The 26,726-nt window shown below is 50.7% G+C and overlaps 1 protein-coding gene across 1 annotated transcript in view; it reads left to right on the top strand.

The window, feature by feature from the left end:
* Positions 1-12,183: 12,183 nt before the first annotated feature.
* Positions 12,184-26,726, top strand: part of Rcan1 (regulator of calcineurin 1) — a 68,117-nt gene continuing 53,574 nt past the window's right edge. Inside the window, exon 1 of the mRNA XM_051191905.1 lies at positions 12,184-12,441. Coding sequence (XP_051047862.1) covers positions 12,199-12,441 — 243 coding nt within the window. The 5' untranslated portion in view covers positions 12,184-12,198. The remainder of the gene's footprint in view (positions 12,442-26,726) is intronic.

Below are 26,726 nucleotides of genomic sequence, written 5' to 3'. Positions count from 1 at the left end.
TTTCCCTTCCAGCCTTTGGGATCCGAAGGTTAGCAGCTGGGTAATAACAGCCAACTGTTAGCTCACTCAGCAGCGCCTTCCTTGGGCACAGCACTGCCAATCACTTATGGGAGTGGGTCTTACTTAACAGCAAAGGAAATGCACAACAGGGAGAGACCTGGTTCTTTTCTGAAGCCCATCAAGGTTCAGCAACCACGTAAAGAGGAGCCGCTGAAAGATAACAACCAAGAGAAACGAGGAGACCTGTTTTGGAAGTCACTAAAATAACTCAACATATCAAGACAACAGCCGGGCAGTGGTGGTGCACACCTTTAGTCCCAGCACTCAGGAGGCAGAGGCAGGCCGATCTCTGTGAGGTCCAGGCCAGCCTGGTCTACAGAGTGAGTTCCAGGACAGCCAGGGCTACACAGAGAAACCCTGTCTTGAAAAACCCAAATCAAACAAACAAAATCCTTAGAGACATCCAAGATAATAAAGCTAAGACTTAATGTCTTAGGGTTTCTATTGCTGTGAAAAGACACCATGGCCTCTTACATTTTCAGAGGCTCAGTCCATTATCATCATGGTGAGACGAGGTGCTGCGACAGGAGCTGAGAGCCCTGCATCTTGGTGAGCAGGCAACAGGAAGTGGTCTGAGACACTGAGCATGGCTGGAGCATATATGAGACCTCAAAGCCCACTGTAGCACACTTCCTCCAACAAAGCCACACCTCCTAATAATGCCACTCCCTATGAGTTTACGCGAGCAATTACATCCAAAGTACCACACTTAAAGAGGAGAAATCCAATGGAACGTAAAGAAGAACCTGGGATGCTTCTAAAATTATACACAGACTCATTTCATCCGCACATAGGGTGAGGAAACCTATCAGAGTTACGGGAATAGGATGGATGGGGAAGGGGGCCGGAAGAGGGGGTATTTGGCCAATGAGACCAGGAGCAAGGTCTCAGCCCTGAGTCATCTGAAGTAAGCTACGGTTCAGGCCTGAGCTAGTCAACAAGTAGGAAGAGAAGAGAGCCGTTAATTTCATTAATACAGCACAGTGATTCACCAGGCAAAATGCTCAGGACCTGACACCCATCCCTCTGGTGACGGGTGAGTTGAGAGCAGCTCACGGGGGCCTGTTTCTCCCCAGTGGCTGTGACAATGATCAGGCTTGGCAGCAGGCAAGATGGCTTGCTCCTTGGCCCTTTCAACTTGAGATAGTCTTGGGAGTTTGGTCAGTGTTTCTAACCTGGGCAAACACAGTAATTCACACACCCAGGAGCACAGAGCAAGACAGTTGCTATGGAGACAGATGTCAATACATAGTAAGGTCTTATCCCATCCATTTTGTGCGCAGCACTGGATCAGGATTCCGTGGTAGACAGTGATGGCTTCCACTCACTGTAATAGGGAAAAATATTTGGACCTTTGTTTTTTGGGGGGTTTTCTTTACAAGACAAACGAGGCAGTATGCACTACTGCTTTGTGAAGTCTTAGAGAAATAGTTGCTGTATGGACAGGCGCCCACAGAGTACCTGGACCCGCCCAGAATGAACATTCTCCCAGCAGGAGCCAGCCAAGCCAAGAAAGCCGCTAATGTGGCACCTGCCGGTCACATGATGGAGGCGCTATACAACTGCACTGCTTCCAGATTTCTGCTGTTATTGCAGATCTTGAAGCCCCGGGAGGAGAAGTTGTGGATTATACCGCCTCACGTATTACCAAGTTAACCCTCCCTGAGAGGTGCAATCGCTTTACAGAGACGCTAAGAAACATATGAACTCATTCTATCAACGCAAGTAAGATGGGCAGAAAAGGCTGGCATCCCCCCCCACCCCGTCCCTGGTATGAACAGCTGCCAGCCATGGTTATAGGGACTGAGCACTGACAGCAGTTTAAGCAAATGTCACCTGCTCACAATGAGTGCAGAAGCAGCCACATCCTGCCAGGAAATTGTGTTATAGAAGAACACTTTAAAAATAGAAGTTTGGGCATGGTGGTGGTGGCACACGCCTTTAATCCCAGCACTCGGGAGGCAAGGGCAGGCAGATCTCTGTGAGTTCGAGGCCAGCCTGGTCTACAGAGCTAGTTCCAGGGCAGTCTCCAAAGCAATACAGAGAAACCCTGTCTCAAAAAAAAAAAAAAAAAAAAAACACAAAAATAAAAATATTAGAAGTTTGGGCAGGGTGGTAGTGGTTCATGCCTTTAATCCTAGCACTTGGGAGGCAGAGCAGGTGAATCTCTGTGAGTTCAAGGTCAGCCTGGTGTACAAAGTGAGTTCCAGAGAAACCCTGTCTCAAAAAAAAAAAAAAAAAAAAAAAAAAAAAAAAAAAAAAGAAAAAGAAAAGAAAAGAAAGAAAGAAAAGGAAAAGGAAAAAAGGAAGTAAGGAAAAGCAAAGAAAAAATAGAAGTTTGGAAAGATTTCTGTCTTTAAGCAATTTTAGTGCCAAAAAATAAGGCGTGGTATCTGTAAAATTTCTATCTCACACTTTACAACTTGAAGACAATTTTCAATCAGATGCTTTCAAGGGGCCCTGTGGGTTGCACCCATTGGTGAAGTTCATAAAAGTAAGTAATTGCAATTGATTTGCAAGAGCAACTCACTGACATCAAGGGATATGGAAACACATCAGCTGTATAAATCAGGAATAATATTCTCCTATTTTTATGCAGATGGGGTTGCAATGTGAATGCTGTAAATTAATAAGCATGGCGCACAATGATGGCAGCCCCAAAGAGGAAATACGCTTGACAGAGTGGTTGTTGATAAGCAATCAAAAGGAACAAAGGGTCTTCAGAAGGTAGAGCGGTCTATTCTCCGAAGCCCAGCCTGGCCTCAGACTGGTGACCTCCTAATTCAGCCTCCATGAGCAGGAGGGATACAGGTTTGGGGCACGGCACTCCGACAGACTGTGTTAGACCCTTGGTAAGTTCCCAGTTTCATTCCTGTTGCTGGGGTAAAACACCCCAACTACACACAACATGAGGGAGAAAGTGTTTATCTGGATTACAAACCCAGCTGCAGTCCATTACTGAAGGGAAAGTCATGGCTTGAGCCTGGCATGGCTACATCCCGGCAAGAGGAGAGAGCGCACATGCGCACACCTGCCCACTGCTCAGCTTGATGTCCCTGCTCTACTCCATTATCGGCTCACAGAAACTCAGGGTCCACTTTCAGGCTGGGCTGTCCCACATCAATTAGTATGCAAAGACAATCCCTGTCAGACACACCCACAGGCTTACCTGAGCTGGACAAGCCCTCACTGCGACTCTCTTCCTTCACACGCAACTCTACACTGTGCCCAAGCTGACAACTACATCACCATACCAAAAACAAAAAAACAAAAACAAAAACAAAACACATTACTTTATTAATTCATTTAGCAAATGTTACTGGGATCCTGTATGTGTTCAGAACATTCTAGGCTATCCAGATCATAATTTGGATTAACATTTTATCTTCTTCATCAAGCTTCCATGCTAGAGAACAGAGGACATGCAAGAGATATTTAAATCTGTGGTCATTTCCTTCCTTATGCTGTCAGCATAGTGTATGTTTTATAGCAGGCATTAAACTTATCAATAGAGTGGAAGAAGCTGAGATCATGAGTAATACGTGTGTTTAAAATATTGCATTTTAACGTATATAACGTAACAATGTTATGACATACTATCAACCATATTTCCATATTCATGTATGATATGTGGACATATTCCCATATATCACATTGCATATAGTATCTATCGGGTCCTGTAGGCTTTGACTGTGTTGTTACATGTTGTCAATATTATATGTTGGTTCACTTCTATTAATACATATGCATATATTTTAGCTCTGTGCATGTAGTTTCCTCCTATATGTTAGACATGTGTGTTTCTTTCTGGCTACACACAACCAATGCCGTATTCGTGTGTGTGGACGCGTTCCTCCACCCGCCCGCCATCTCGGCTTCCCAGATGAAGTGCTCTGCTGTTTTCTCCTCTCACTTTAAATGCTCTCACTTCCTCTTTCACAAGATTGAAGCAAACATAAAGAATTTCCCAACCTCTACCCGTAGGCTGTTATGCCATGCTTCTCTCTAGCCCTGTGCTGGGGACAATGCAGGGCACACACTGCCATCTCTCCATGACAATAGATGGGTGTCTGTCAGGGCCCATAAAAATGGCTTCACTTCATCTTGGCTTAAGGTCAGAGAGTTGAAAACAGTCCTTACTCTTCCTAAAGGTCTAAGGCATGGCAACAGTAGGATTTTTGGTCTTGGTTGTGGGTTCTTATCTAAATAACAACAGACTTGCTCTGAGGTGTGGTTACTCTGGACCCTCAACGACCGATAAGGAGGAATTGAGTCTAATGTGTGGTTACCAAATGTCTGGACAATTAGGGAAGCAATCATTCCTTGTACGTGATAAAGAAGTCTTTGGCCATGTTTTCCTTTCTGGTTGGGGCATTTAAGAATGTTGAATAAACGTGGGGCGTTCCATGTTCAGTGGTTTGCCCTCCTGACTCTATCCCCCCTGACTCTATCCCCTTTCTGTCTGTCTGCCTGTCTGTCTCTCTCCTTTTGACTGCTGATGCTATGTGACCTGCTGCCTCACACCCCTCCTGCAGTAACTTCCCCACAATGATGACTGTGTGTGCCCTAAAATTATAAGCCACGACAAGCCCTTCCTCCTTTAAGCCCTCTCCTTATCAAAATACCAAGCATTTTGATTAGCTAGTGCAGGCCAGCTGCCTGGCCATGACATGGGCTGAGTCATTATGGGCCATTCAAGTCACAACATGGAGAACTCCAAGCTGGGAAAGGTAAAAAGAGACCCAGAGGGACCCAGGCTGCTCCCTGGCACTCCCTCCCTGGAAGCCAGCTAGAGGGGAAGACCTCACGTTGTCAAAAGACCATCCTACAGAAGGAAAGCGAGTCCCTGAACAGAAGAGGAAGTGTAAGAATTTGGTCCCTTCTGAGGCGTTGGCTGGACATTGTGCAAGCTCTGGAGCATCTTGGAAGGAGACTGTGTCAAAGAGCTTGGGGATTTCCGCACAGCCACGGTGAGAAGTGAAGTCACATGAGGTTTGTCTGCCTCCCTGGACGCATGGTATGTGTGACTCTGAGATGGGGGTGAGTATTTTTGCTCAGAATCAAGGGACATTTTAAACAATGAGTGTGCCCATTGGTATGCTCAAAATAGCCTCCACAGACAGCTTCTGAGCATTATCAGAGTTCAGTTTCTAGAACTTTTCTGAGACCTGGCTGGCCTCATTCTAGCCTTTACCTCCCATGGGGTACTCTTCATCCTTTCCTTAAATTATTCCCTGTGGTGACTCTCTCGTCTTAGTTAGGGTCTCTATGGCTGTGAAGAGACACCATGACCATGGCAACTCTTACAGAGGAAAACATTTAATTGTTGCTGGCTTACAGTTCAGAGTTTCAGTCCATTATCATCATGACAGGGAGCATGGCAGCGTATAGGCAGACGTGGTGCTGGAGAAGGAGCTGCTACAAATTGATATGCAGGCAACAGGAAGTGGACTGAGACACTGGGAGGTATCTTCAGCACATGAGACCTCAACACGCTCCTTCACACAAGACCACACCCACTCCAACAAGGCCACACCCACTCCAGCAAGGCCACACCCACTCCAGCAAGGCCACGCCTCCTAACAGTGCCATTCCCTTTGGAATGTTCACGGCTACCTCACACGCCCCCACTCTCTCCTGTGTTTGGGTCTAAGCACATATAAACCTCTCCATAAAAACTCCTTTCCTGTTTAAGCTGGCTACTATGGCTTAGATGTAACTTTGCCCCCCCAATGGCTCATGCATTTGAGTAGCTGTTCCCCAACTTGGTGGCACTGTCTGGGAGATCATCAAGAGACAGGCCCTAGCTGGGAGAATTTGGATGCTAGAGGAATCTCTTGAACCTTACAGTCTGGCCTGCTTCTCGGTCAGCCGAGATTCGAGGAAACAGCTGCTGGATGCTTCTGCTGCTCAGAGCTGCCGCCCGCCACCAGTACCTGCTGTAACCTGTCTTTGTGGGGCTTCAGTCGGATCCAGCTGACTTGCCCAGCTCGTACCTGAGAGCAGAGCATGGATTGAGGAACAGCAGGTAAAGACGCTAAGAAAAAGACAGAGACACAGGATAGACTCAGGGGCAACCCAGTGAATACTGGACACCCCAAGTTTATTCTTCACCTTTCTTAAATAACCTAGCCAAAAAGTGGAACATGGCTAAAACTTCATTATCATGTACAAGGAACGATTTCTTCCCTAATTGTTCAAACATTTGGTAACCACACCTTAGACTAAATTTCTTGTCATCTGGCCTTGAGGGTCCAGGGTAACCACACCTCAGACCAAGACTGTTGTTATTTAGATAAGACATCCATGACCAAGACCAGACATGCCGTAGACCTTTAGGACTTATGACTTTAACCCTGGAAGAGTAAGGGCAGTTTTGAACTGTCTGAGCGTAAGGTAAGTTAAAATGAAGAGGATCCACCTCTGTGGCACCCTGACACCTCAACAGCCTGCATGCCCTCAAACCAAGAGCCCTTCCTTCCTCCCTTACCGGGCTTCTCAGCAGGTATTTGCTCATGGCTCAGGGAAAAGTTATTGATAACCACCGTCAGAGATTCCTGTTCCCACAGCCCGGAAGAACCCTGACACACACGGAATCTTCACTGAGTGTCCACAAGCAAATGAAGAGACATGCAAACTATTAGTTTGCAAACTGCGTTCCAATAGTTTCTCCAAACAGAATTGATGACTACGGTGACCCCTGAGTTAATTATATGATATTTTTCTAACCGTAAGAGAACATCAGGACTACTTGAGTTTTTAAGGAATGATTTTTAAGAATGAATCTTAGTTTAAAAAAAAAAAAAAGTTTTTTTCTATAAAGCAAAGCTAAGAGGCTGGGGAGTTGGAAAAGTGGCTAAACTGCTCGAGCTATGAGAATCCGGGCCAGATTCGGGGTCCCCAGAGCCCACATGAGTGTTGTGAGTTGTGAGTGTGTAGTGCTGTCCCAGCCCCGGAGAGGCAGCAGCTCTTTCCCAGAGAAAGCTGGCAATCGAGACTATCCATCTCTGAAAGCTCTGGACTTGACTAAGAGACACTGACTCAATGAATATGGTGTAAGAATGGTTGATTCCTAACATCAGTCTTAGACCAACACATGTATGTGCATCCATGTACATATGGACCCATACAAATGTAGCTACACACATCCAACTTTCATACATATAGGCAACACTCACACACACACACACACACACACACACACAAATGGAAGAAGTAAATAAGTAAATACATACATAAACAAAAGCAAAACAAAAAAAAATCAAATGTTATTCTGGCTTGTGTGTTCTATTGGTTAGTCAGTCTGATTGCTTGAGCAACCTTTGGAACACTCAAAAAGTCAGCAATTTACCTTCCGCTTTAGGTAAAATTTGCAAATGTCTGTAATCCCCCAGACTCTGCAGAAGTGTCTTTGGGTCATTTAGAAAACAGTCAACCAATGCCTGCTGCCCACAGCCCCCTCCATCTTCAGAAGAGAACAGAACAGAAAGCTACTGAAGATGTGGTAGAAGGGAGCCTGTCAAAAGAATGGGCTGCCTCATTCCTGGAGGGCATGGCTGCGTAACTGGGGAGAGGCAATGGAAGAGGCTGGTCCCAGGGGCAAAACTAACCAGTCATGGCATGAGCAGACATAAAGCAGCATAAGGTGGAATGCGGGGGGGGGGGGGAGAAGGGGCAGCATACTACTTAAAGTACCCCTGCTCCGCGGGAAAAGCCTGCAAGCATCAAGCCTCCCGCCAATGAGAAAGGAAATGTCTGTAGTCAGACACTAGATAGATTTGAGGCTCCCTTGCTGCAACCAGTAAAAGCGCTTCAGTTAACGACCCTCAAAGGGGGCCGGGGCGGGGCAGGGGGGTCACCATTCTTTATGGTGGCGTGCTCTCTGAAAAGGTTGCCCCGAGTTCAGTTGATTTCCCTTCAGAAATGGCTGTGATTACATTTATTCCAGGAGTGTGTCATGCTTGGTTTCTACCTATGCTGTTTCCCCCTCTTTGGGGACAGCTATTGATCGTTGATACTGGAAGCACAAGGCATAGCTTCGTTAAGCTTGAATTTGAAAGGCACGGGGAAGGTTCCAGTGACTATAGAATGCTATATCCTAAGGGCATTCTGTTATTCAGTGTGCTGCCGCCTGTGGGAAGCATGAACTCTGGCTACCCAGGTGTGGGAGGCATGGTGCTAATCTCATTAGTACATAGCGTTTTCACCTGGTATTTTTAAGAGTCCTGTCTTCTATGCATCCAGCTGGAGCAGGCTCAGGTGTGTCAAGACACGTGCATGAGAATAGCCTGTTTGCTTGAGGGAGAGGCGTTTGATGGGTTCACGGTGCCTCCCTTCTAAGAAGCTGCAGTAGTAACACCTGTCTTTGAAGATGTGAGCTGGCTCACAGGTGCACCCATGAAATATTACATTAGAAAGAAAGAAAAGAAAGAAAGAAAAGAAAGAAAAGGAAGAAAGAAAAAAAGAAAGGAAGGAAGGAAGGAAGGAAGGAAGGAAGGAAGGAAGGAAAGAAGAAAAAGAAAGAACCTGTTTGGGGCTGAAGGGATGGCTCAGAGCTAAGATTTCTTGCTGCTTTTTCAGAGGACCCAAGTTTAGTTCCCAACACCTTCATCAGAAGGCTCGAAACCATCTGTAAGTCCAGCTCCTGGAGATAGTAAGGGGATGGGGAGAGGAGGCAGGGGAGAGAGGGGGAGGGAGGGAAGAGGGAGAGGGAAGGAGGGGAGGAAAGGAGGAAGAGAAGGAGGGGGAGAGAGAGAGGAGGGGAGAGAGAGAGGGGAGGGGAGAGAGAGAGGGGTGGAGGAGAATACAATTTAACACGTGCCCTGTTACTGTTGCTGTGGCCACTTGGCCATCAGACCTAAGAAGCCCACTCTCTCCACTGTGCTGCCAGGGACGCAGAAGCGTCCTCCTACCCAGCGGCTCTGGCACTCTGGCCTTGTCATTGCCATTTGCCGAGGTTGTCCCCTTCTCCGGCTTCACTGCAACACAGAGCCAGTGGCGCCGGTGTGTCCCACCACACCTTGGGTTTCTGTCCCCACGCTGTGTCCACCACTCTCTCTGCCCATCCCTCCCACACCACAAATGGCTTAGAGTAAGCCAGCGTGGAAACGGTGCCCTGGCCCCAGGATGAAAACAACAGACCCACCCAGCGACTGTTTGGCGGGGTGCTATTTTCCAACACTGGGGCCTCTCTCCCGTTGTCATCCCCTTGAGAACGTCTGGCTGGGGTTTGCAGAGGGTTTTTCACTCTGTGATGTTATTCTCTCCTCTGCTGAACGTCATCTAATCCCACATGGCCTTTATCATATTCTATTTTAAAATGCCGGCTATGTGGAGACAATGGCATGCTATAAGATTTACCCCTCAAGGCACCGAAAAGTGATTCCCCCCCCAATATACAAGGAGTTGAGCAGGCATCACCAAATCAGCTGTAGTTGTTCATCGTTCCTCAAAGAAATGTGACTCATTCACAGTCACTCCCTGCTTCCCGCCCATCCGTCCCTGGCAACCGCTGAGCTATTACTCTGTGTATTTGCCTAATCTGGACATTTCAGATGAATGGAATAGATATTTTGTGATTGGCTTCTTTCATTAGCACAATGTCTCCAAGGTCCATCATGCGGTGGGGGTAGGGGTGACAATATTACTATTTCTTTCGTGTGCCAAACACTGTTTCATTGTGTGGACATGCTTTGTGGCGCTTCCGTCCACAGGGCACTTAAATTCTTTCCATAAACAATGATGCCATAAACTGCCATGTGCAGGTTTTTGTGTGGCTGCCTGACATTCTTTTTCATGGGTTTATACCACTTGATAGACCTACTTGGTAACTCTCGATTTTTCTTTTCCAGGGGGACCGCCAAACTCTTTAGCAGAGTGATTATGTCACTTCACAGACCCACCTCTGGGCTTTTGTGAATTATTTCTGTGGAATTATTTCTGCGTGAGCTGTCTTTCTTCTCTTGGATTCTTGAGGACATTGTTAATGACGATCACAGGGCCTTACACACGGCACACTTTGAATAAACTGCAGCTCTTAGTTGGATGTACACTTTATGAGAAAGTTTCGCGTCCTGACTTGTTGGTGTGCCTACTTGAGGAGAAAGCGTGGTCCTGACTCCAACATCCCTCTAAGAACCTAAGGCCACTAGCAGAGGGTACCATTTACTGGGCATGTACGGGATCCCTTCCCATGTGACCTCATTTAACTAGAAAGGGAACCAGGGTCTAGATTACTCTCCAAGTAATTAACAGAAAGACGAAACACACTCTCAGGTTTTCACTCTGCCATGCGGTCCTTGCATAGTGCTCACTTGAGGTCTCCTGTCCCCTGCCCCCACAACAAATTTCCCCAAGCCTGCAGTGGTTCCCAGCCTTCCTAATGCTGTGACCCTTTAACACAGTTCCTCATGCTGTGGGGACCCCCATCCATAAAATTATTTCATTGCTACTTCATAACTGTAATGTTGCTGCTGTTATGAGTCACGTCTGATATGTAGGATATCTGCTATGTGACCCCTGTGAAATGGTCGTCCAACCCCCACGTTGAGGACCACTGTCCTACTGTATACAGCGGCTTGATGAGTAGTGTACCCCATCCTCCGTGGGCTCAGGCATTTGATTAGTTGGTCCCCAGGTTGGTGGCAGGGTTGGGGAGGTTTGGGAGGTCTGGAGGAAATGCCCCGTTGGAGATGGGCATTTGTAGAGGAGTCTCACCCTATTTCTAGTTCACTGCCCCTGCTTTAGGTTGGCTTTGTGGCAGAGCTGTCATTTCCCAGTTTCCAGCTCCTGCTGCCATGCCTGTTACTTATAGCTGTGATCTTACCACCAAAGTGGACTCTTATCCCTCTGTAACCCTATTTCAGACTCTAATAAGTTGCCTTGGCCATGGTATTTTATCATAGTAGCAGAAAAGGAACTGATATGCATGGTATTTTATTTTATATATATATTTTTCGAGACAGGGTTTCACTATGTAGTCCCGGCCGTCCTGGAACTCACTCTGTAGACCAGGCTGGCCTGGAACGCACAGAGATCCGCTTGCTTCTGCCTCCCGAGTGCTGGGATTAAAGGCATGTGCCACCACTGCCCAGCCCAGCTTTATGGACGGTAATAATAACAACAACAACAACAACACCAAAGCGGAAAGTGAAGTATTTAGAGGGAAGAAAAGAGGCTGGCACGTTGGGGGAAAGGGCTCAAGGGAGGGGCGTGGGAGACAGCCGTGAGAAGAACCCGAGGGTATCTGTCTATGCATACACATACACACACACACACATACACACACACATACACACACACACATACACACACACACATACATACATACACACACACACACATACACACATACACACACACATACACACACACATACACACACACACACACACATACATACATACACACACACATACATACACACACACATACATACATACACACACACATACACACACACACATACATACACACACATACACACACACACACACACACACACATATGAAAATATACTACTGAAACCCATTATTTTGTGTGCTAAAAATTATCTGAGAGCTGGACTAATAAGCTGAAATACAAACGCAAGGCGTGTTTCCATGGTGTCATTCAACCCTCCGAAGGCTGCCCGTGGCCACTGAGAAGTGCCTCCCTCCAGCTGATTTCGTCCAAGTCCCCTGAAGCTGCCAGGCATGTTTCCGAACGCCGCCCGCCCGCCGCGATCACGCATCCCCGGGCTGGTGTCCTTCAACAGGCACCGCCAGCTGTCAGAGCAGCAGGGCTGGCGCCAGGCCTCTGCCCCTAACAAACATGGCCGCCCCGAGGCGTCACGCTTAGGGCGGCGGGCCGGGCCTCACGTGACAAAACCCTGCCGCGCTATTGGCCGCGCCTGTGGGCAGGGCGGGACTTAGTGGCCCGCGCGAGCCGTCCTTAAAGGGACCGCCCTCGTGTCCCTCGGGATCCGCGCTCCGAGGCCGGCGGCGCGCGCGCGCGGGGCGGGGGCGGGGGCGGGCGCTGGAAGCCGGCGTCCCGGAGCCGCGGTGACCCCGCCGGGGTGAAGCGGGAGCCGGCGGCGCGGCGCGGAGCCCAGCGGAGCCCAGCGGAGCCCAGCGGAGCCCAGCGGAGCGCGCGCCGGGCATGGAGGACGGCGTGGCGGGGCCGCGGCTCGGGGAGGCGGCGGAGGCGGCCGCGGCGCGGGCGCCCCCCGGGGTGACTCTGAGGCCCTTCGCGCCCTTCTCCGCGGCCGCCGGGGCGGACGAGGGCGGCGGCGACTGGAGCTTCATCGACTGCGAGATGGAGGAGGTGGATCTGCAGGACCTGCCCAGCGCCACCATCGCCTGCCACCTGGACCCGCGCGTGTTCGTGGACGGCCTGTGCCGGGTAGGGCCGTGCGGCCGTCGGGGCGGGGGGAGGGCGGACACTTGTTGCCGGGCGCGGCCGGGGCGGGCTTCCTCCTGCACCGCCTACGCGGTCCGGGTCGTGATCCAGTGGGGTCGCCCAGGGTTTGGGATCAATTCCTCCTCCCCACTGCCGCGGTTTGCTCTCACCTGCTCCCCTCTCCTTCCCGGAGTGTCAGAATTGTGTGCATCAGGGAGGGGAAGGGACACCTAACTCCCAGTGTACTGAGTGCCCCGAGGGTGGCATGTCACCCCTGGAAGGAACTGAATACCCGAAAGGTGTAGGAAGGGGCCCCCTTCCCCCTAACACCATTCTGCCAAAATTGGCCAATCAACCGCAAGATAATGAGCAACCAGGATCCTCACCCAAACACGGGCTCTTCTTCCAGTAGTGCAGATTGCGAATGCAGAGCCGGCGTCCTATTTATGAACAGTGAGTCACGTCTGTTTCCTCCTTTCTCCCAATGAATGAGGCAACCCCCTCCTCTACCGAGTAAATGCTGGCCAGGGGCTGAAGGGACAAGGTATAGCTGCTTCCCAGGCCACTTCGGGTGATAACTCATTGTGAGGAGCAGCACTTGCTGTTAGCCCTGAAGGCAAGATTGCAGTTTTATTCTCTGTTGTACCCTCACATCCCCCAGCCAGCCCCACAACCGAATCTTAGTAAATGTCGAAATTAGTAGCTGGCCAAGGGGGGCAGATCCGAAGACAATGCTGTTTTGGGATCTTTCCACACAATGTATGAATTACCAGGCACCCAAGCAAGTAAGAACAGCCCCACGATGAAGTCATCTGGCTTCGGGAAGGAGAGAGACCCTGTGGTCCCTAACAGAGATTGACCAGAGCTAAGTCTGCTACAGAGATGAGGGAGGCCCTGAACTGTGACAATTGTTGCTTTGCACAGGATGTCTGAAGCTTACACGGTCACTGTAAATCCTTCCTGAGAGTAAACGGGCTTATGAATTATGAATTACCAAGACACAGTGGGGTCTCCCTGCAGTGACCTTCAGCTACAGTTCATTGACATATGGGCCCAGCGCCAAGCGCTGGGAGCTTTGCTGACATGTTTGGTTGAGGGAAACAGAAAAGGTAAATATCAGCTGTGGCGGAAGGTGACATGCGGGCGGGCGGGCAGGCGGAGGAGGGCTCAGGGAGTAGAAGTCCCTGCTGTGAATGAGGTGGTTCCTGCTAATGACTGGTGCTGGTTTCCACACAAGGTTCCAGGCTCACAGGTAGGGGTGGGGGTGAGCTTGTCACTTTCTTGGGGCTTGGATTCTGGGTAGCGTGGAGATGAACAATTGCAGGAGAGAAGCAAGTGCGTGAGGGATTTTTAAGCTCACCTACTCCTGTGTCTGTGGTGGGTTCTTGGTTCTGGGACACCCTCTGATACTAAACTCCGCGAATGGCAAAGGTTCCATGTAAAAGGGTGTAATGCTTACAAATAGCCTAAGCATATCAGCCCACGTGCTTTAACTCATCTCTAAGTCACTTATGACATCCACTGGGTTGTAAATGCTATATAAATAGTTGTTAAATGCTGTTTTTTGTTTTTTTAATAATGACAAGAAGGGAAGGTCTGTACATGTTCTTGCTGGTGCAGTTTTTGTGAAGAAAAAAAAAACTGATTTGATTGCCTAAATCTGTACAGGTGGAGCCTAAAACAAACAAGAACAGATTGGCTCAAGAGAGAAAGGCGCCATGTGAAGCAGAGGGTTTTTAAAATTAGGGAATGGGATCATAAGAGGGGGAAAGGTAAGGGGGAGGCCAGCCTTCAGAGACAGGAGCAGCAGGAGAGAGGAGAGCAGGAGAGAGAGGGGAAGACAGACAGAGGGAACGAGGTGGGGGTGGGTGGGCGGGGCCCTTTTAAAAGGGAACAGTGAATGTGCACGGGCCGTGCTCTCAGTGGCTGCAGCTGGGAGCGAACCCTGTCAGGGCCCCCAGGACAGGCCAGTGCAGATGCCTGCTTACCAGCACTGGGTACAATGTAAAGGAAACAGAAACAGGTAGAAGTGACAGGTGGCAGGCTGGGTGGCAGCCAGGTCCTCACAGGGTTGCACATTGACGGCTCAGGACGTTGGGCCAGAGAACTGGCTAACTGGGCAGCCTTAGGAGCCACACAAGAGACGTCCAGACCATTGGCCTCGAGCAGCAGCTAGAGGCTAGATCAAGGAGAGGAAGCAGCCTGGCTGGAAATCCCTGTGAGGAGCTGTCTGTGGAGCACTAGATCTGAAGGGGTGGAGTTGTGGTGCTCGCCGGGAAGGAGCCTAGCCTGGGCATCCCAGATCCAGTGGTGGGGTCTGTCCCCGAAGGGCTGTGCTGACATTGTGGTACAGAGATACTCACTGATGCATCAGATTGAGTGGCCCAGCATGGCCCCTGCACAGGCTGACTGGGCTGGCAGAAAGAAGCTCCTTAGGGGAGTTTTGTGACTGGGACCCATGCAAAGGCAGCAGGATTGCTGATGCCAGGGTGAGCTACAGGAGAGCCTTGCAGGGCAGCTTGCTGTGGTGGGGAGGTCTGAAGAGCAACCGGGGAAGGGTTCCCAGAGGGCTGGACGCTAACCTCAGAGTGGGTGGGAACTGCCCCACGGGGAAGGAAGGTGGGTGGGCAGGAGAGGAAGTAGGGATAGGCTGTGGTCATTGTCAGGGTTGCTGGGACAGACACTGCTTAATGGCCAGGTGTGGTGTTGAAGGAGAGAGACATGGAGCCTGGCTGGTCCTCCCCCCTTTCTCTCCACCCCGAGGTCTGGAACTTCAGAATCAACAGGACGGGCAGCGTTTGGAACTGATGGGTTGCCAGTTCATGCAAGTCCTGAGGGTTAAAGAGATGCAGACATCGTTCGCCCACTGGGCTAATAGCTCTACACAGGAAGACAACCTAACAAAAAACGTTCATCATGGCAGGTCACTGGTAGGCCTTCCAGAAAGTTCACTGTTTCCCAGTTAGCTAGTGCGGCTCTGGGGTTTCAACCTTCCGTCTGTGGGTCACCTTTGGGTGGCAGATTGAAAATGTATCTTCCGGAATAGGTAGGTTTGACAGCAAGGCTAACGCAAGCCCCTGGAACTGGCATGCCCCTTTCTAGCACTGAAGGGCCATGGGTGTGGGGGGGAGTGGGGGCGGGGGCGGAGTGAGCACCTGCAGAAGAAAACTCAGTACCTGTGGCTCTCCTGATTCTGGAACCTTAGTCTTAAAGGAAAAGAAGAAACTGAGCTACTCAAGTGTTTGAGAATTCCTGAAACTTTTCTAACTACTAATATGTGAGTCGGATATGTGAGATTTGCTTTTAGTAGAATATGTTAATTAAATGTCTACATAAAAAAAACTATCATCATTCATGTAATCTCACTGGAGAGGTTCATACAGTTACAACTGAGTAGAAACCTTTATTAAAGTAAGATTATTTTCTACTTGGGCGAATATGGCCTGGCATTCCCCGTTTACTAGCTGCTCCTTTTTATGAATACTTCTACTTAGAAAGCAAGGCTGTGCTTTGCACCACTGATCCCTGTGCTTTGGGCTGTTGGCACTGGTTAGTTGGTTCCCTAGCCGTCACCAAGCTAATGGGCAGTTTTCAGAATTCCCATTTGGCGTCCACAGGGCAGAGACAGTAGGGAACATGAACTTGCCTTGATTGTCTCAAACATGAATGTGTGTTATTTGATGGATAGAGCTTTGCACGAAGGCTGTGTCTGCAAATCACATAGAATCTACTTGTTTCTACTGAACACACATTTCTTTAAAAAGTGATTATGATCCATGACAGATAATTTTCTTTTAATAACACATATTCTGATCTACATAAAAGGAGCTTAAGCAGGGATCCTAAATTCTTTACGTACATGCCCTGCGCCCAGCAAGGAGAGTCCAACTGTACCTGCACCCTGGAACCTGTTTTTAAAAATTGTGTGTGTGTTGGGTGGGAGAATGTGCTTGTGAAGTCAAGACAACTTTCTGGGAATCTGTTCTTTCCCTGTCCCCTCCTCCTGCCCCCCCTCCTCCTGTCCTTCCTCCTGTCCCTCCTCCTGTCCCCCCTCCTGTCCCCCCTCCTGTCCCCTCCTCCTGCCCCCCCTCCTCCTGTCCCTCCTCCTGTCCCTCCTCCTGTCCCCTCCTCCTGTCCCTCCTCCTGTCCCTCCTCCTGTCCCCCCTCCTGTCCCTCCTCCTCCCCCCCCCCTCCTGTCCTGTTTTTGAAGCAGGGTCTCTCATAGTTCTCAGGCTCTGCAGCTGGCCTGAAAGCTGTGTGCGCCTCCTGTCTGTGTCTCTGCCCCCACCTCACCATGCGAGCCCTGGGTTACATGGGAGCCCTGGGGTTACATGGGAGCCCTGGGGTTAGATGGGAGCCCTGGGGTTACATGGGAGCCCTGGGGTTAGATGGGAGGGGGTTACATGGGGGCCCTGGGTTACATGGGAGCCCTGGGGTTACATGGGAGCCCTGGGGTTACATGGGGGCCCTGGGGTTAGATGGGAGCCCTGGGGTTACATGGGAGCCTGGGGTTACATGGGAGCCCTGGGGTTACATGGGAGTCCTGGGGTTACATGGGGGCCCTGGCCTCAGGTTTCTCACTGGGCTCTGGGACTCACAGTCAGTCTTGCTTGTATCAAGGGATCATCCACTCAGTCACCTTGTCACCCCCACCCCAGCCAATCTCAAGGGAGGTTTGAAAAACCCCCTTGTCCAAACTAACCCCATTCAGAGGCATGGGAGCTGGGGTGGGTAGTCAAATCCAGCAGTGCCTCAGCTACAAGGGGGGTGGTCTTAGCCAGGTATGGTAGCTCGTGCTTGGAGGAAGCGCTGAAGCAGGATGATTGTCTTTTGTTTGAGAGCTGGGCTACACAGGTTGTGGTCCAGCCTGAGCTACAGCGTGAAACCCTGTGGGGAGAAAAGGCGGCTGGGAGAAAGAGGCAATGCATAATTTAAAGAGAACACGGAATGCTGGGTCACTGGGTCCCGTCTAAGCAGATGTCCAGCCTGCCGGTGCCTTGATTTCTTCCGGTCCTTAGCGGAGGTCAGGCTCTCTGACCTGATGCTCCCTTTCCATGCCCGTTTGTGTGACTTTGAAGCCTAAGCAGGGTTGTTGACTATCAGTAAGAGGGCCTGTGTCTTTAGGAAGTGGCCACAGAGCCTCGCTTTACTCTAAAGAAGGGGTCACCTTCCTTCCTTTGACCTCTAGATGCATGCGGTCCCCGAGGGCAGACCATGGACTTTTGGCAAGTCCGCATTCCATGGTAATTTTGATGGTGGAAGTGTTGTGGGGGAATGCAGCGGTACAGCCAGTGTCCACAGCTTCCACTCCAGTGTTTCTGTGTGCTTCCATGCCAAGTCAGCCTGTGTAGCACTGGAAATACAGCGTCCTGGGGATGGGATGAGGGAGAGCGTGGCGTCTAGGTGGTTTCACCTTTCAGCCTATTGGGGGCAAAGCCTGTGTTCTCTCAGACTTAGATCCTGGGTGAAGAGTCCTCTTCTGTTGTCTGGTGTTCATCTGGACATACTGGGAATGCTGTGTTAATCTGTAAAAATCCGCGTTAGCTAGGTGCAAGGCTTGGTTTAGAATTTACCCACCATTTCCTTGGTTTTAGAATTTCTGGCTTCACAAACAGGACGCTCTTTATAGCCATGCTTTGTTTCCCTTTTTAAATTTTTAGTCTCTCTGCCACCCCGTCAGGCCCCCACCAAACCTTGCAGCATTCTTCATAACAGAAGCTGTAACTGTTACTTTGCCTACAACTACAGACTCTTCAATCCTTGGGACAGTTACATAAGGCGACAGAAAAATAGGCTTCGTGATAGAGCAAGAGACTGAGGCTGTTGACTCTTGAGTTTATGTTTCAGGCTGCGCCCTTTGTCTCTTTGTTTATCTCCTTTAAAACTGTGACTGGAAAACACAATGGTCTTGCCTTCAGCGCCAGGCAGTAAAGGGCTGGGTTCCTCACTTCTAGGAATGCATTGCCTCTGTGCAGTGGTGTGTGGTGTGTGTGTGTGTGTGTGTATGTGGTGTGTGGTATGTGGTGTTCGGTGTGTGTGTGTGTGTGTGTGTGTTGAATACACCCCTTGGTTATACATGTGTCATGCCCAGTTATTAGGGCCCATTTTCAGAGCTATGGGGGAGTTCCCTTTGTAAGTCTGCTGTCAGAACCAGCAGATACTGAGGTGATGACACTGTGACTCTTCTGTGTTCTAGCAGCGGCAGGTTTCCTATAGAATTAGATGGTAAAAATGACTCCTCTGCATCTGTATCGGTCAGGGTTCTCTAAGGACAGAACTGATAGAATGAACACACACACACACACACACACACACACAGAGAGAGAGAGAGAGAGAGAGAGAGAGAGAGAGAGAGAGAGCGTTACAGACCTGTGGTCCAAGTAGTCCAGCAATGGCTGTCTCCTAACAGAAAGACCAAGGATGCAGTAGTTGCTCAGTGGCAGAGACTGGATGTCTCAGCAGTCCCAATCTGGTACTGCAGTCCTAGTGAAGTCCTAGAAAGATGCTGGATTTTGGTCCACGTTGGCATCCCAAAGAAGTGGGTCCTAACACCCTTGAACACTGGGTGATGATAGACAGGCCTGCCATGAGTGATGGCAGGCAGGCAGGAGGAATAAGCTTCCTTCTCCCACATCCTTTCGAGAGAGCTGCCACCAGAAGGTGTGGCCTAGATTTAGGGTGGGTCTTTTTTTCATCTCAGATGATCTGGACTGGGGGTGAGTGTCCCACCTCAAATACTCCAACCAAGAAAAATCCCTCACAGGCATGGCCAGCTGCTAGGGTTTAGTTAATTCCAGATGTAGTCCAGTTGACACCCAAGACTAGCCGTCACATCACAATAATCTGGGGGAAAATAAACATGTCCAAATGTATGGTCAGGAGATCGTTAGAGCTAGGAGCATCCGTGTGGTAAGGCTTGGCTTCCTGTTGTCTAAAATTCAGTCTCTAGAAACCCTGTCATGACCTGTCCACAAACAGGCAGTGTAGCATTGTGGTTAGGAGCATAGTCTTCCCCCGGTCTGCCACACTTACCCAACCCGTGTCCTGGTTTTTCTGCCTGTGAAATGGGGTTGCCAGTAGTAGTTGGCGGGGGGGGGGGGGGTGGGTGACCGGGGTCTAGCGAAGGTTCAGTGTGAGTTTCTTTATCAGTTTCAGCCTCTGTGTAACACACTTGTGAGTTACTGTATCAGCTTTCAACCACTGTGTGAGTCACTGTATCAGTTTTCAAGGGCTGTGCAACAAACTGGCCCAACACTTGGGTGAACTAAGGGTGTGGTTGTGGGGTTCAGGGTGTCTGAGCTTGGCCCAAAGCTGAACTCAGGCATCGTCTGTCTCACATGAAGACTGGCAGAGGGAGATTTCTTGTGGGCTGTTCCTGGGAGCCTCAGTCCTCTGATGGCTAAAGACTGGGGGTCCCCTTTCTCCCTTGCCTTTGGGTCTCTCCACAGGGCAGCTCAGAGTGTGGCTGCTGGCTTCCCTCAGAGCAAAAGCAAGGGAATGTGAGAGTGGATGGAACCAACCACCCCTCCCTAACCGTCTGAGAGGGAGAGGTGGTACTTATGGACGCCGTGAGTACACGTAAGTACACGTAGTACGAGGCAGGAGGTGGGTCTCCAGACCCCAGAACAGAGCACCCAGCAGCAGCACAGGGGCCTTTGTTGCGCTGGTTACTTTGTTGCGCTGGTTACTTTGTTGCGCTGGTTACTTTGTTGCGCTGGTTACTTTGTTGCGCTGGTTACTTTGTTGCGCTGGTTACTTTCTTTCAGGCCTCCGAAAGCACCTGTGTGCTGACAGTACTGTGAATCCCGCATTTCCCGCCTCCACCTCCCAAGTGGGATTGCAGGGCCCCGCACCACGCCTGCTTGGTTGTTGGTTTTGTTTTGTTTCCTTATAAACCCCTTAGGCTTCTGTGGAGCTACTAATCTTTTAGAAATGTTTATTAAAACAGACTTGAGGTAGAACTCAGTGTGTAGAGCTTTCTCGTGCCTTGCTCAAGGACCCAAGTTCAAGCCCCACCACAGGCAAAAGGGTGTTTGTTAAGGTTTTCTTGTTTTGTTTTCTTTTACATTTCAACCTCATCACAGAGCACACGTTTAGCCTCTGCAGCTTACACAAACTGCCTACTTGATGGGCTGTATTTACACTACACAGCTCCCGAAAATCACAAGCTTTCACGGAATTTCCAGAAGGAATGGGGGACTGAACTTGTCGTCCACCACAGCACTCAGAGGATAAGCCCAGTTAGCTTGCATGGGAGAGACCGAACCCTGACCAGCTTGGGAAGGCCCAGTACTTTTCCTTTTGTTGCTAATTTTGACAGGCGAGGTATGAAATTCCCACGGCGATCATAATTAACCCAGTAGAGAGGGGTATTTGAGATTGGCCTGAATTTAGAATTAGAAGACAGAAATGTTATTTAATCTAAAGAGCTTATTTTGGAGTTTCTCCCCCCCCCGCACTCAAGGTAACAAACAGTAGCTTTCCTTACTTTATCACAGCATTAGTCTGCCTTGCCAAACACCATTGACAGACTTTGATTTTCCCACAGCTCGGAGGCTCTGTGACTGGGTCAGGGTGAAGTTTCTGTCCTTGGCCTGCAGGTGGCGCCTTCTCACTGTGTCATCAGAGGGCCATTCCTGGTGTGTGGAGACAGGGAGCCCTTCTGTGGCCTTTTATGAGGACTTGTAAGGGCATAAAGGCCTCACTCTTGGATCCTGGGTTACTCACTTTCTTAGAGACTTCGTCTCCTTCATCTCCCAGTCCAGCCACACTGTGTTTTCAGCATGTGCATTTGATAGAGGAGAAACAGTCAGTGCCTAATTAGCCACCTTTGCATTCCTGGTTAACTTTGTAACAAGTGCTTCACTAAGCCGTTTGTATGGAACACATTGCGTCCCTTTCTGAAATAGGCACCGCGGTGTCCTCTCACTGCTCAGGTGCTGCGTTCAGTGACTCTAATCCCAGGTTACGTGGCTGTCACCCTCTCACAGTGGGACGGTACTGCACCTGGAGGAGCCATGTGGATGTTGCACGCCTCATCCACAGAGGGTTTTGAGGGACCTGTTTTTCGTAGGGTGCAGACTCTTTACAGCTCAGTTGCTCCTTTCCCTGTGCCTTTGCACTGAGCGGGTGTGTGGGACGATCCTGGCATGTGTTGAAGCTGACCTGTGCTGACGCCAGAGCCAGGCCGCCCTGGGTCCAGCACTGCACACTGCACTCGCCCACCCATGTGTGCGCCCATCCGGCAAATGTTTATTGGGTACCACTCACATTCTGAACACTACACAGTCCCAAACCAGCTGTGGGAGCCCAGACACATCCTCCTCATCCTCCTCAGTTGCAGAGACCACCACAGTCTCCACCGAAAGTCTAGGAAAGTCTGTTTAAGAAGGCCTACTGCCCCAGACAGTCAGTCAGCGTCTCACTTTTGAAATCACAGGCCTCAGGGAAGATGTAAAAGTTAATTTGGGATGTTTGCGCACGTCATGCAGGTGATGAACTATGTGTTGTTGGGCGAATTACTTTCTTGTTCAAACCTTGTCTACTTCCTATGGGTTGAGCAGGTTAGAGTAGAGCCTCTGAGGCCTTTGTTTTTTTTAGCTCAGAGCCACAGTGTACTATTCTCCCTAAGGCTGCCACAGCCCGCTTGTCCCTTGTTCCCTGCTCCCCAAACCCACAGGTTCAGTCAGACTTTCTCCCCAGTTAGAATTTGTTCAAGATGAGGTATCTCCAGGTCACCAGCCTTCCATCCCCTCCCTCCAGACTTCCATCCCCTCCCCCAGCCCTCCATCCCCTCCCCCAGCCCTCCATCCCCTCCCTCCAGACTTCCATCCCCTCCCCCAGCCCTCCATCCCCTCCCTCCAGACTTCCATCCCCTCCCCCAGCCCTCCATCCCCTCCCTCCAGACTTCCATCCCCTCCCCCAGCCCTCCATCCCCTCCCCCCAGACTTCCATCCCCTCCCTCCAGACTTCCATCCCCTCCCCCGGCCCTCCATCCCCTTACCCAGCGTGTCTTGTGCTATTAGTTTGTGGCTAAAGGAGGGTGAATCTCAGACACTTAAACTTTGCACCTTTAGTTGATTCTGGAAATTCATGTAAAATTAATCTGATGATCTTGCACCAGAGAGGATTTAAGTGATCCCAGCCCTGGTCATTAAATGGTCCAGCTACTGTCTGAAGGTTTGCCAAAACACTAGAATGGCATTTGTCTAAAGTCTGACAGCAGAGAGTTTTCCAAATATCACGGCAGGTTTACCTTACTGAGAGGACATCCAGTAGCTGTCCGTCCACCTGCTTTATGCTTATTGTCTGGGGAAATCAGTTCTTCCTCCTCCCCCTTCCCATGAAGTTACCCTCCAATTCCTGGCCTCAGGCAACCCTCTGGCTTCAGCCTCCGAAGTAAACCAGACTACAAATGCATACTACTACTCCGGCCTAGGGGCGTTTTCAGTAGCACAGCTTTCCAGTTTGGGCGGTAAATTATAAAATTAGTAACACCCAAACGAACTCTAAGTACGTCCATCTAGCATTTTACCACCCGTGCTAACTCTGTATGTGTGACACCTTTCTGGTCTTTCTTCTAAGGGAGACGCTGTCACCTGCTCATTTCCCAGACACTGGTAACTTCTCTTTATAAAAATAGTGAGCATCACAGACTCTCACAGCCTCTAGAGGCTTCACCCTGGCACCCTCAAAGCTCAGGGGAAGAAGTGGCTGAGCCACCTTGCATTTGTCTAGTGGGTGATGGGATGGGCTCAAGTGTTCACCAGCTGTTAGCACATCTGGAGCTGAACACGGATCTCCTTTCTTAGCCTAGATTGGGCATCGCCATCAACCTGGGTCCAGTAGAGACTTCTCCTTTCCTATCCTACATAAATGAGCTGAGGGGACCCAGGCAGCAGGGAGGGCATTGGGAGTCATCAGACTGTCCCCAAGCCACACTGTTCAGAAGAGCAAGGTGCCCCTGCCTGTGAAGAGATTTGTACCTGTGCCGTTCATTGGTCACCACCAGGGGGGGTTAACATCCCCTGCTTGGCTGAAGACTGTTCAGGCATGCCTTTCCCTGGAGGCAGCAGGAGCAGTCATGCTCAGAGATGCAAAGACCAGCTTGTATTTCAGCCTCAGAGGGGAGAGACACCATCCTAGCAGGAAGCAGGCAAGCAGGAAGCTGCCTTCTGCCACCTCCTCTGTTGGGGCGCAGGGCCACTACTGGTTAGGCGCTGAGGGCGGAGACAGTTTGCCGTAAGAGGAGAGTCACTAATGGAGTGACTCTCGCTGCTCACTGCTCACACGTTTGTGAGATTTCTTTCCAGAAACTTGGCTTTTTAAATGATACGAATAAATAATCAGAATAAGTAATTAGGACTGGATGTCCTCCATGGAAGGTCATTTGCCTGACATGGGTGAGGCCCTGGTTTCGTGCCAGTACCATGACCACCGCAATAAAATATCAGAGAACTCACTGGTGGAAATCCACTACTTCAGAAACACTAGGGCATTCTGAGCAGAGTCCTGTTTCAGGTTGCTAACTTGAGTACCGAAAAAAGGGAAAGTGTATGCACACAGATTGGTCACCAGAGAGTGTGCTCAGACCTGCTCACTTCTCTGTAGGCCCAGAACAAGCATATGCACACTGATCGGCCACCAGAGCTATCTATGTGCTTAGACCTGCTCATGCTCATGGACACACTAGAACATCTCCTCCCTCTTGCCCCTCCCTCTTCTTTCTTCCCCTTCTCCCTCCTTTTAGGAGATGAACGCCTCTTCAGATCTTCAGAATCATCTCTGCTGGCCTCCAGCCCCCTGCTGGACTATGGCTGGGCATCTTTTAACAAGTCTGGTCCTCGGAAGGCCAAACCTGCCGTGACCCTTTTATCTCCGAATGCTGTCCTGGCTTGCCGGAGGCTGCTTCAGGGAAGGTGACCTGCCGTCCTGCGTGCGTGCTGGCTTCTTAATCTTGAAGGCCTTGCTGCGCTTTTAATTAAGTGGGCCAGTCCTTTCAACTCCTTTGGCGCCGAGCGATCCATACCCAGTTCTCGGGCCCCCTTAATTCATCTAGCTCCTTGAAGCCGGAGAGCACAGCTCACCCCGGCTGGGTTCAGCAGACAGCTACCCTGCAGCTGTCAGCCCTGCTGTGTGTGCCGTGCTGGCCGCACAGCTATTGGTAGCGCTAGGGTGGGAAGTGTGGAGGGCCCCACTCCTCCACACGGTGTGGCAGGTGCCACCGTGGGTTTCTGCACCGTTTAGGTGGCTCTGGGAGTCAGAGTAATTACACAAGCAGCCGTAAAAAGAAAACTGCAAGCGTTCACAGAAACCCGGCCTCTTCTCTTAGCCCCTTCGCTAGAGGAGGCTTCTGGGACATGGCGTGTGTTGTCTCCCACGCATGTTTAATAGTGGGGTAGAGTGCCGCCAACCGTGTGCCGTGTGATTACTGCCTGCCTTTCCGCGTGTGGTGGGCCTGCACCCTGCATCCCTTCGGCTGCCGGAGGTTCAGCTCTGGCACCACCAGCCCTGTGCACTGATGAGCGTCTGGCGGCTGTGGGTGACTCTGCTCAGCGCCCTCTCACGCAGCCTCTCTGTGTGTAAACGCGCTGGACTCTGAGGCAGGGTGACGGTACGGCTGTGTCTACATTGCCACCAGCCCCGTGGCATCCTGTGCCTTGCCATTTGGGGTCTTTGGCAGATGGAAAAGGACACCTTGTTTTAAGTAGCCTGTTTGCCCCCACCTTGGCGGGCTCCTTGGTCACTTGTTACGTGGTCTCTGTAAATGGCTGCCATCATTTACTGATTTTCTGTGAATTTCTGAGCATTTGTTAAGAGCGCTGTTTGTTTATGTTCATATATGAGTAAACTGGCGCACTCCCGTTGACCTCGCAGACTCTCTCCAGCTGGCCCCCGCCTCACTGGCGATGGCGGCCTCACAGGACCTTTTCTTCCATCCTCCTTCGTCCTGTGTGTGCCGGGAGTGTTTGCTTCTGTGCTTGTGCCCCCCACTTTGGATTTTCGAGACAGGGTCTCTGTGTCCCCCCACCCCGTGTTTCCTTCCCACTCTCCTCTTTCCACTTCCGCTATGCAAATGCTGACACCCCCACCCCCGTATTCGCACTCAGCAAACAGCACAGTGAACAGACCCGCACTGAGCCCACTTCTGTCCCGAGGCTGGGTTGGCCCAAGTATTTGTGCAAGTGTTAAATAAATTCTTGGTTTAAGTCACCTCTCTCTTGTGCCAAGATAAGGCCGGTAGGCAGAGTCCCCCGACTGTGGCTCAGGCCCTGCACCTGGCTGTCCTGTATCCTAAGGTTTGCTGTGCAGTGGGAATCTGTGTTCCGGGCCCTCCTGCTCTAGATCTACCACTGCCTCCTAGGGAGGCCAGCGTTTGCGAGAACACTGCCATTCCTGAGTCCGCGTGATGGGATAAAGAGGGAAGCCAGGCATTCTGGTGCACGCTCCTAACCTTAGCTCCGCCCCCCTCCGTTCCTTCCTCGCTTTCCTTCTCCCATTCTCCCGCCCCCCCCCCCCCCCCCCCCCCGCCTTCACCCTTCCTCCCCTACCTGGCTTCCGTAAGTTGGCACCCTCGGCACTCCATCCCCGGGATGGAGACTGACTAACACACACGGTTTCTCCTAGCAGGCAGCAGAGCCTGTGTGATGTCCTGCCTGTGGCCAGTTAAGTCAGATCCTTGGGTGTGACGGGACCCTGGCCCCTTCCTCAGCAGCAGCTTCTGCAGGGGCTTAGGTAACAGCAGCCACCTGCAGGCCCAGCTCTGGGACTCGCTTCCCAGACACGGGGATTGGTGCTGAGCGAGCGAGCGAGCTGCGCACTCTTGGCAGAAGCGGCCTTTTGCTGAAAGGTCTCCCTCGGCTGGGTTCTGCTCTCCCAGGGCTGTTGCTCCAGCTTGCTGTCAGGGTCAGGGGAAGCCCTGAGGGAGTAGAGCCTCAGCATTCAGTCATTTTCCTTCCTCCTAGATGACCCTTTTCGTTTCCTGCCTCCCAGCATGCCCTCTGCTCCCAGCAGGCCCTCTGCTCCCAGCATGCCCTCTGAGCTTTCCCCAGTTCTCTGGATGGAGTACTCTAGGCCTCTGGAAGGAGGGCCACTTGTTCGGTATTGCGCGGCCAGTAGGGGGGGTAGCTATGAGCCCCCATCGTCTCATTTCAGAGCCCCCGTTCTTACACCCTTGCTGCCCTGGTCTGTCCTGTGTCTAACCCCAGGATCCCTGGGACACTCACTCCTGCTTCCTAAGAGGGCACTAAAGCCTGGGGAGCATGCTGAAAACTAGAACCTGCAGCTCT

The sequence above is a fragment of the Phodopus roborovskii genome, unplaced genomic scaffold, assembly GCF_943737965.1.
Source record: "Phodopus roborovskii unplaced genomic scaffold, PHOROB, whole genome shotgun sequence".
NCBI lineage: Eukaryota > Metazoa > Chordata > Mammalia > Rodentia > Cricetidae > Phodopus > Phodopus roborovskii.
The sequence above is the reverse complement of the archived record's forward strand: the minus strand, read 5'-3'. Positions and strand labels throughout refer to the sequence as shown.